We start from the raw sequence: 10,452 nt of genomic DNA, 5'->3' as shown, positions 1-10,452 counted from the left end.
AACCTGCGAATATCTAAGATTTTTTTTAAACAAATCTTAATGATTCATTAGGTGGGATGGCGGAACAAACCAAAAAAGAATCCATTCTTTTTTATTGAGGAATTATGCCCTACATTCCATCTGAATTTGGTAATAAAAGAGTGAATTTTCGCCCGCGAAAATTTGTATTTTATTGAATTTTTTTATTTTTGCCAATCCGATATGATACGATATGATAATAAAAGAAAAAAGAAAAATAGAAATAAGGATTCGTTAGAATATTATAAGATAACAAAACAATATTATTTAGTTATATACAGATAGCAAAAATTGTCTTAAATTGTCTATAAGAATACATATTAAGTTATATATCAAAACAAGATATACAAATTTCCAATAGACTAATAGATTCTATGAAATCTCAAAAAATCCCGCGATTCTATTATTCATTAAACATATGTATATTAGTGTATATTATTTTATCGATTAAATCGATTTATATATATATATTATTGGAATCGTTTCATTCGCGAGGAGCCGTATGAGATGAAAAATCTCATGTACGGTTCTGTAATAGAGATGGAATTGAGAAACAACCATCAACTAGAACCCCAAAAGAACCAGATTTCGTAAACAACATAGAGGAAGAATGAAAGGAATATCCTATCGAGGTAATAATATTTGCTTCGGAAGATATGCTCTTCAGGCACTTGAGCCCGCTTGGATCACGTCTAGACAAATAGAAGCGGGACGGCGAGCAATGTCACGAAATGTCCGACGAGGTGGACAAATATGGGTACGCATATTTCCAGACAAACCAGTTACAGTAAGACCCACCGAAACGCGTATGGGTTCGGGAAAAGGATCTCCCGAATATTGGGTATCTGTCGTTAAACCTGGGAAAATACTTTATGAGATGGGTGGGATATCAGAAAATATAGCCAGAAAGGCTATTTCTTTAGCAGCCTCAAAAATGCCTATACGAACTCAATTCATTATTTCAGGATAATAATGAAAACCAAAGGAAAGAGGGCTTTAGGATGAAAACATAAAAATGCAATTGTAAGTTCCTTATTTTTGAACACAGAATATTTTTTTTTACTTCAATCTTTGGACTGAAAGAACAAAAAAATGATATGATTCAACCTCAAACCTATTTGAATGTAGCTGATAACAGCGGAGCCCGCGAATTGATGTGTATTCGAATCCTAGGAGCTAGTAATCGACGATATGCTTATATTGGTGACATTGTTGTTGCTGTAATCAAGGAAGCAGTACCAAATATGACCTTAGAAAGATCAGAAGTGATCAGAGCTGTAATTGTACGTACTTGTAAAGAACTCAAACGTAGCAACGGTATACTAATTCAGTATGATGATAATGCTGCAGTTGTCATTGATCAAGAAGGAAATCCAAAAGGAACTCGAATCTTTTGTGCAATCGCACGGGAATTGAGACAGTTAAATTTCACTAAAATAGTTTCATTAGCACCCGAGGTATTATAAAATTATAAGGCAAAACCGTGATATGGATATATTTGTTTTGTAATGAAAATGGATTAATTAATATATTATATCTCACACATATCCCTTTTGTAGTAATTATTCTAAGTATTAGAAATAACAATTATTATCTATTTCATATTAATATTGGATGATCTAAATGAAATATATTGGATGATCTAAATGAAATAATGAAAAAAAAATAGAAAAACGAGCATGTTGATTATATTGAAAATAAGGAGCAACAATCATTTTCGTTTATCATGAGTAAGGACACCATCGCTGACATAATAACCTATATACGAAATGCTGATATGAATAGAAAAAAAATGGTTCAAATACCATTTACTAACATCACCGAAAACACTGTGAAAATACTTTTACGAGAGGGTTTTGTTGAAAACGTCAGAAAACATAGGGAAAGCGACAAATATTATTTAGTTTTAACTCTACGGTATAGAATAAATAAGAAAGGATCATATAAAAGTTTTTTAAATTTAAAACGGATCAGTACACCTGGTCTGCGAATATATTCTAATTATCAACGAATCCCTAAAATTTTAGGAGGCATGGGGATTGTAATTCTTTCAACTTCTAGGGGTATAATGACAGATCGAGAGGCTCGATTAGAAAAAATAGGCGGAGAAATTTTATGTTATATATGGTAATCTTTCTGAAATACGAATTAGATGAGAAATTTCTATCCATTTTTGTCAAAAAGAGAGAGAGAAAACACAGATTTAGAATATCACCCACCCCTCATATACTAGTGAATGTGCGAAGGGGGTTTAACTGAAACTGGAATTGGAAAAAAAAAAAGAAAAAATAAAAAGGATTCAAGAGGATTTAATTCCTGAATGAATAAATTCCCAGGGGTATGTTTCAGATTCCTTTATATAATCAAAATTGAATTATAAGCTATGTTTTTCAAAAGATTCGACGTACTTTTTATATGTTTATATGTATACGCCCGTAGAAAAAAAAAAGAAGCATAAAAAATTCAATTTAATTAGACTGTTTTTTAATTTCAACAATCTTTTTTTTTGGGGGGGGGTACAAGTTCAAAATGTAAGGAAACCTTATTTTCTTCCAATAAATAGATTTGGTATTAACTTATTAAGGAATTACAAATATGAAAATAGGGGCCTCCGTCCGTAAAATTTGTGAAAAATGTCGATTAATTCGCAGGCGAGGGCGAATTCTAGTAATTTGTTCCAATCCAAAACATAAACAAAGACAAGGATAATATTTCCACAAAAGAGGATTTTCTATAAAAATAGAATATAAAAATATTAGAATATATATTTTATAAAATATTAGAAGAAATTTTTTATTATTGGTATTTCCAATTTGAAATTTTATTTCAAAAATTCATATTCGATGTCGATTAATATAAAAATACAATTGATATATATAAATCGAATATGAATTCTAGTTAGAAACTAGTTAGAAAAAAGTAAAGGATCCGTTTTTGAATGAAATGGATATATCCATATATCTCGGACTTATTTTTATGAAATAATCAAATATGGCAAAACCTATACCAAAAATGGGTTCGCGTAAAAATGGACGTATTGGTTCGCGTAAGCATGCTCATAAAATACCAAAGGGAGTTATTCATGTTCAAGCTAGTTTTAACAATACTATTGTGACTGTTACAGATGTACGTGGTCGGGTTATTTCTTGGTCCTCCGCCGGTACTTGTGGATTCAAGGGTACACGAAGGGGTACACCATTTGCCGCTCAAACCGCAGCAGGAAATGCTATTCGAACAGTAGCGGATCAAGGCATGCAACGAGCAGAAGTCATGATAAAAGGCCCCGGTCTCGGAAGAGATGCGGCATTAAGAGCTATTCGTAGAAGTGGTATACTATTAAATTTTATACGGGATGTAACCCCTATGCCACATAATGGATGTAGGTCTCCGAAAAAAAGACGTGTGTAAAATTAAAAATAAACATGGAAAAGATTTCAAGAGAAATAAACAATTCAAGGGTTTGATCAAATATATATATATTACTATGGTTCGAGAGAAAATAAGAGTATCAACTCGGACACTACAGTGGAAGTGTGTTGAATCAAGAGTAGACAGTAAACGTCTTTATTATGGACGCTTTATTCTGTCTCCACTTATGAAAGGCCAAGCCGATACAATAGGCATTGCAGTGCGAAGAGTTTTGCTAGGAGAAATAGAGGGAACATGTATTACACGTGCAAAATCGGAGAAAATACCACATGAATATTCTACCATAGTAGGTATTCAAGAATCAGTACATGAAATTTTAATGAATTTGAAAGAAATTGTATTGAGAAGTAATCTGTATGGAACTCAAGACGCATCTATTTGTTTCAAAGGTCCTGGATATATAACTGCTCAAGACATCATTTTACCACCTTCTGTGGAAATCATTGATAATACACAACATATAGCCAACCTAACAGAACCTATTAATTTGTGTATTGGATTAAAAATTGAGAGGAATCGCGGATATCGTATAAAAACACTAAAAAACTTTCAAGACGGAAGTTTTCCCATAGATGCTGTATTCATGCCTGTTCGAAATGTAAATCATAGTATTCATTCCTATGGGAATGGGAAAAAAAAACAAGAGATACTCTTTCTCGAAATATGGACAAATGGGAGTTTAACTCCTAAAGAGGCGCTTTATGAAGCCTCTCGGAATTTGATTGATTTATTTATTCCCTTTTTACATGCAGAAGAAGATCCCTTTCATTTAGAAAAAAATCAACACAAGGTTACTTTACCCCTTTTTACTTTTCATGATATATTGGCTAAGGATAAACTGAGGAAAAATAAAAAAGGAATAGCATTGAAATCCATTTTTATTGACCAATTAGAATTGCCTCCCAAGATCTATAATTGTCTCAAAAGATCCAATATTCATACATTATTAGAACTTTTGAATAATAGTCAAGAAGACCTTATGGAAATGGAACATTTTCGTGTAGAAGATGTAAAACATATATTAGACATTTTAGAAATAGAAAAGCATTTCGCATAAATTTGAAATCCATTGGCATTGGTTTTTTTTTTTCATATTTTATTATTTATAAAAATAAAGGTGAAAATGTGTAATTTGAATCCTTAGAATAAATCCATATACTCGGAATAGGCCAAAAGATGTATCTAGGGATTAGTCGTTTCAAAATGAATTCTCCCTAGATACACAATATACATGGCATGATATTTTATTTCACAATTGAATCCATTTAATTAAAAAGTTTAAAAAAGACCTAAAATTAGAGATTTCTCAATAGGTAATGTTGCTCCAATACCCAACCAAAGGGCTACTATGGTACCAATTAAAAAGATGGTTGTTGCTACTGGACGGCGAAATGGGTTTTGGAATTTATTAACATTTTCCAAAAAGGGTACTGTTAATAATCCCATAGGTACCGAAACCATTAAAAGAACGCCTAATAACTTATTGGGCACTGTACGAAGTATTTGAAATACGGGAAAGAAATACCATTCGGGTAGTATTTCCAAAGGAGTTGCAAATGGATCCGCGGGTTCTCCAATCATTGATGGTTCTAGAACCGCTAATCCTACGTTACAGGCAATAGTACCCAGAATTACTACTGGAAAAATATATAAAAGATCATTGGGCCATGCAGGTTCTCCATAATAATTATGACCCATTCCTTTAGCCAATTTAGCTCTTAATACAGGATCATTCAAGTCAGGTTTTTTTGTTATTAGGATAGGTGAATTCTTATAGATCCATCCTCCGAAAGAACCGGACATGATAATTTTTCATCATCCGGCTCGAGCACGAATCAAACATTTCGAATGTATCCATAGAAAAAATGCATATGTTATCCACACATATAGAAAGATTCCATGTAAGAAAATAAACCTTATTTTCTTCTCCGAAGTTACAATTATCTTATCTGCAAAAAAAAAAAATTAAGTTCTTTTATTATTAAGTAAACTTAAGTAAACGCTCAATACCCAAGTAGGCTTTCAAAGTGAATAGTGCTTTTTGGGTGATCTCAAACCTTGCAATTCTTACCCCCCCCCCAAAAAAAAAATCTTGGAACTTTTTACGTACAAAGGATTTACTTGTTACTAATATAATCTAACCCCTGTTCTTCTTTAGATCCACTTGGTTTACTCCGATAGTATCATAAATCGAGTCAATGCATAGGAAATGAATGCATTTCCATACTATTAAGTTCAGTGAAATAGAGAAAATATAATTCAGATTATCCCACATCACTTTTTTTACTGGATGTTACGGAGCCTGTTCATGCAGGATATGATCGAGTCTGATCATAGAAAAGATTCTTTACAAGTGAAACCAGCCTATCCTCTGTAGGGACGGACCTTGCGTGGTAGTTGGAATAAAGACACATTGAATTGTAAATTCAAATGTGGCAGATAAGAGAAAATCATATATCTGCGTGGCCCAATCAATAGTTCAAGTCACACACTCCCATAATCCATTTCTTCTTCGTAGAATTCCCTTCAACTATTCGTGTATGTAAAAAATAATAATAATCCAATTTTGTTAAATTGAAGGAAAATATCCAAATACATGTCTTATTCTTTTAAATAATCCATATTTGTAGCAATGAAATATATTCCTCCCCCAAATAAGAAATGATTAATTACAAATATCTATGATTCATATTTACTATAAAGGACCAGAAATGCCTTGCTTACGTATCATTGGAAAGTGCATTAACATAAATACGGCAGTAAGAAGAGGTAATACAAAAGTATGCAAACTATAAAAACGAGTCAAGGTGGATTGTCCCACACTAGAACTTCCGCGTAATAACTCTACCAAAGAGGATCCTATTACAGGAATAGCTTCGGGCACGCCTGTTACAATTTTGACTGCCCAATAACCAATTTGATCCCAAGGTAAGGAATAACCAGTTACACCAAAAGATGCGGTCAATACAGCCAAAACTACACCGGTAACCCAAGTTAATTCGCGAGGTTTTTTAAAGCCACCTGTGAGATACACGCGAAATACGTGCAGAATCATCATTAAGACCATCATACTTGCCGACCATCGATGAACTGATCGGATTAACCAACCAAAGTTAGCCTCCGTCATTATATATTGAACAGAAGCAAAAGCTTCAGTAACAGTCGGACGATAATAAAAAGTCATAGCAAATCCCGTCGCTACTTGGACTAAAAAACAAGTAAGTGTAATTCCTCCTAAACAATAAAATATGTTTACATGGGGAGGAACGTATTTACTGGTTATATCATCGACAATCGCCTGAATCTCAAGACGTTCTTCGAACCAATCATAGACTTTATTGAGATAGGTAAACTAAGGTACCCCCCCGAGAACCGTATATGAGAATTTCATCTCGTACGGCTCAAACAAAAATACCCAAATACTGGTTGTAATGAAAACAGATATGTGTAATAGAAAGCTTGAAACTTCTTAACGGAATCCTATGATTCCAATCTTTTCGGAAGATAAGAAAAAATAGAAATCCGAAAACTATTCTTTGTGGTTATAATGCCAAAATATCAAGTCGGCTCACTCGTCTTTATTTACAGTAGGCCTCTTGAATATTCTATTATTTACTTCCATTTTTTATTTGTGTGTAATGTTCTTTTTTTTACTGCTGTTTTCTTAATTATTATTATTGATAGGAATTCTCTTGTTAGGACCATATGAATCAATTAAAAAAAACATCAGATTCGTATCATGACCACGATGATTCAAAAAAAACCTTTAATCGAAGTCCAAAAATTCCCTGAGTAAGAACTGCTGGATCATCACTTATTCAATGAATAGATAGAACAAAGAAACATTTGTCCGTTGATCAAAATAAAGATAATCGACGGAAGTTTTAAATAATTTTCATTTTTCAATTTATTCTTTCAACTCTTTGAAAAGTTTTTTTAAATCCAGTTACGAGGTCTAAATATTTAGTATGAATCATAGTTCTAATATTTTAAGAATATTTTTGATTTTCTATATTCCGTACTCCAGATACTAGAATAAATATCTGACGGGGTAAAATCATCTCTATCAAGATGACAGATCCATTTTTTTTATGTTCTGTACTATCAATAAGATCCATTATAACAAGTCACACACTCATATTCCGGAAATACAGAAACAAAGAAGTTTCACGATCAAACTACCAAATCAAAATGAAATAGGCTAACGATAAAAAACCTAAATGCTTAACCTTAGTTTTCTATTGAAAAGCTAGTTACTTGATTCTTGTGAATCTAATTCATAGAAATTCCGTCCAGTAAAATGGACGAATTATAAATCTCCAAAATAATAGATAGAAATATCGCAAATAGAGCCATTGCAACACCCATCAAAGGAGTAGTTCCCCACCCCGGAGCTACTTTACCATATTCTGAATTTAATGGTTTTAATAAATCCCCTACAATAGTTCGTCTTGGACTAGACTTAGAATTACCCTCAACAGTTTGTGTAGCCATAAATCCTATTTTATATTGATTGAGATCTGTTGACTTTGTATACCATTCCGCTGTAAATATAGGATCTATATCCTATAGATCCATTGTGGTCTTGAAATTTTGGAATTCTAAGAATTTTTAGAATTATAATGGAAACAGCAACCCTAGTTGCCATCTCTATATCTGGTTTACTTGTAAGTTTTACTGGGTATGCCTTATATACTGCTTTTGGGCAACCCTCTCAACAACTAAGAGATCCATTCGAAGAGCATGGGGACTAGTTGAAGTAATGAGCCCTTAATATAATATTGGGGGCTCATTACTTCAATTGAGATAATGAAAAATCATTTCATTTTTTTAGTTGGAACTTTAGGGGGTTCTCTAAAAAAGATAGCGAAAAAAATGATTCCTAAAGTCGAAACTAAGAGGAATGTATAAACCAATGCTTCCATAGATTTAATCGTGGTTTACAATTATAGCTTTCATACCTGTTTATTGTTTATTGGAGCTCATTTCTCGGATAAAGAAAAAAAGTGAAAACAAAGTGTTTTGAGTCGAATCAAGATTTATCTGGTTCTTTATGTCAAATTCAAATCATAACAACAAAAACAAAAAAAGTCGAAAAGGAACAAAAGAATGCTCTATCATACTATCTGTCTTCTTGTAGTTGGATCTCCAAGTTTTTGGAATGCTCCAAATTCTACTTGAGCATCCAAATCTGGGTCGATCCCAGCAAAAACATCTCGGAACAAGGTTCTAGCACCATGCCAAATATGCCCGAAAAAGAAGAGTAGAGCAAACGAAGCATGTCCAAAAGTAAACCAACCTCTTGGACTGCTACGAAAAACACCATCTGATTTCAAAGTAGCACGATCTAATTCAAAAATTTCACCTAATTGAGCACGTCTAGCATATTTTTTCACAGTAGCAGGATCACTATAACTGACTCCATTGAGTTCGCCACCATAGAACTCAACAGTTACACCTACTTGTTCGACACTATATTTCGATTCTGCCCTTCGAAAAGGAACATCGGCTCTAACAATTCCGTCTCCGTCTACTAAAACAACCGGAAATGTTTCAAAAAAAGTAGGCATACGGCGTACAAAAAGTTCACACCCCTCTTTATCTCTAAAGATGGGATGCCCTAACCAACCAACGGCTATTCCATCTCCATTATCCATTGAGCCCGCTCTAAACAATCCCCCTTTTGCTGGATTATTGCCGATGTAATCATAAAAAGCTAATTTTTCAGGAATTTTAGACCAAGCTTCTGATAAACTTTGATTTTCGGCTAGCCCAGCACCAACTCTTCGATATATTTCTTGCTGGAAGTATCCTTGATCCCATTGATAACGAGTGGGACCAAATAATTCAATGGGGGTAGTTGCTGAACCATACCACATAGTTCCAGCAACAACAAAAGCTGCAAAAAAGACAGCAGCGATACTGCTGGAAAGGACGGTTTCAATATTTCCCATACGCAATCCTTTGTATAGACGTTGCGGTGGACGCACACTAAGATGGAAAAGACCCGCTAATATGCCCAATGTTCCTGCTGCAATATGATGAGAAGCTATTCCCCCCGGAACAAAAGGATCAAAACCTTCCACACCCCATGCGGGATTTATGGATTGTACCCTTCCCGTTAATCCATAAGGATCAGACACCCATATTCCAGGACCGTACAATCCTGTTACATGAAATGCTCCAAAACCAAAACAAACCACTCCTGCAAGAAATAAATGAATTCCAAAAATTTTGGGCAAATCCAAAGAAGGTTTTCCGGTACGTTCATCACAAAAAATTTCTAGATCCCAATAAACCCAATGCCAGATAGCCGCTAAAAAGCACAAGCCCGAAAACACAATATGTGCTCCGGCCACACCTTCGTAACTCCAAATACCCGGATTCGTTATAGTCCCCCCGGTGATATTCCAACCGCCCCACGAATTGGTTATTCCTAAACGAGTCATGAAGGGTATAACAAACATACCCTGTCTCCACATTGGATCAAGAACAGGGTCAGAGGGATCAAAAACTGCTAATTCATATAGAGCCATCGAACCAGCCCAACCAGCAACCAGAGCTGTATGCATTATGTGAACAGAAAGCAAACGGCCTGGATCATTTAATACAACAGTATGAACACGATACCAAGGTAAACCCATGAAAATACCCCTTATATCAACAAAAAATAGACACTATGTAACTTTATTGCACTGGAAAAAACTATACTATGGATTCTCACCTTTTACCTTTTAGTAGATTATCTCGGAGAAAGAATTAATGTTTGTTCTAGTTTTTTAGTAATAGTGTTTAGTAATAGTGGAACAATCATATTTGTAGGAACAAGAAGAAGCAGATCTATTCTATACCCGATAAGTAAGAATACGCAATGGTGGGAAGGGGGGGTTGACAATTTTCTCTATGAGTATTTAAATATGTAAATGCAGACATATTCGTTTATCACCCAAGGACCCATTCGTAACAACTTTACTCTATCTTTATCTTTACTCTTCCCTTTTTTAT

The 10,452-nt window shown here is 34.0% G+C and overlaps 3 protein-coding genes across 3 annotated transcripts in view; 2 read left to right on the top strand and 1 right to left on the bottom strand.

Annotated features, from left to right (window-relative positions):
• LOC113848035 (30S ribosomal protein S3-like) overlaps positions 1-2,739 on the top strand; it is a 3,891-nt gene extending 1,152 nt beyond the window's left edge. The window contains exons 2-3 of the mRNA XM_027477434.1: positions 686-899; positions 1,147-2,739. Coding sequence (XP_027333235.1) covers positions 686-899; positions 1,147-1,484 — 552 coding nt within the window. The 3' untranslated portion in view covers positions 1,485-2,739. The remainder of the gene's footprint in view (positions 1-685; positions 900-1,146) is intronic.
• A 249-nt stretch (positions 2,740-2,988) lies between these two features.
• Positions 2,989-4,504, top strand: LOC113847686 (DNA-directed RNA polymerase subunit alpha-like). The gene is made up of 3 exons (XM_027476963.1): positions 2,989-3,420; positions 3,545-4,124; positions 4,200-4,504. Exons 1-3 carry the CDS (start codon positions 3,010-3,012, stop codon positions 4,502-4,504), a joined length of 1,296 nt encoding a protein of 431 aa, XP_027332764.1. The 5' UTR covers positions 2,989-3,009.
• Positions 4,505-4,725: 221 nt separating this feature from the next.
• Positions 4,726-10,123, bottom strand: LOC113846797 (photosystem II CP47 reaction center protein-like). The gene is made up of 4 exons (XM_027475485.1): positions 8,571-10,123; positions 7,743-7,974; positions 6,163-6,801; positions 4,726-5,231 (listed from the first exon to the last, which is right to left on the bottom strand). The coding sequence occupies exons 1-4, from the start codon at positions 10,089-10,091 to the stop codon at positions 4,726-4,728; spliced, it is 2,898 nt and encodes a 965-aa protein (XP_027331286.1). The 5' UTR covers positions 10,092-10,123.
• Positions 10,124-10,452: the final 329 nt, after the last annotated feature.

Source organism: Abrus precatorius, unplaced genomic scaffold (genome assembly GCF_003935025.1).
Source record: "Abrus precatorius isolate BTA unplaced genomic scaffold, Abrus_2018 Scaffold0, whole genome shotgun sequence".
NCBI classification, from domain to species: domain Eukaryota; kingdom Viridiplantae; phylum Streptophyta; class Magnoliopsida; order Fabales; family Fabaceae; genus Abrus; species Abrus precatorius.
The sequence above is the reverse complement of the archived record's forward strand: the minus strand, read 5'-3'. Positions and strand labels throughout refer to the sequence as shown.

Excerpts from the sequence above, each read along its gene's own strand:
- LOC113847686 (XM_027476963.1), top strand. The coding sequence starts at position 3,010 with ATGGCAAAACCTATACCAAAAATGGGTTCGCGTAAAAATGGACGTATT. Across the intron at positions 3,421-3,544 it reads GGTCTCCGAAAAAAAGACGT|TGGAAGTGTGTTGAATCAAG; the intron begins GTGTAAAATTAA and ends CGGACACTACAG. Across the intron at positions 4,125-4,199 it reads CGAAATATGGACAAATGGGA|AAGAAGATCCCTTTCATTTA; the intron begins GTTTAACTCCTA and ends TTTTACATGCAG.
- LOC113846797 (XM_027475485.1), bottom strand. The coding sequence starts at position 10,091 with ATGGGTTTACCTTGGTATCGTGTTCATACTGTTGTATTAAATGATCCA. Across the intron at positions 6,802-7,742 it reads TTATAATTCGTCCATTTTAC|AGTTTACCTATCTCAATAAA; the intron begins TGGACGGAATTT and ends GGGGGGTACCTT. Across the intron at positions 5,232-6,162 it reads TCCAATGATACGTAAGCAAG|GATGGATCTATAAGAATTCA; the intron begins GCATTTCTGGTC and ends GTTCTTTCGGAG.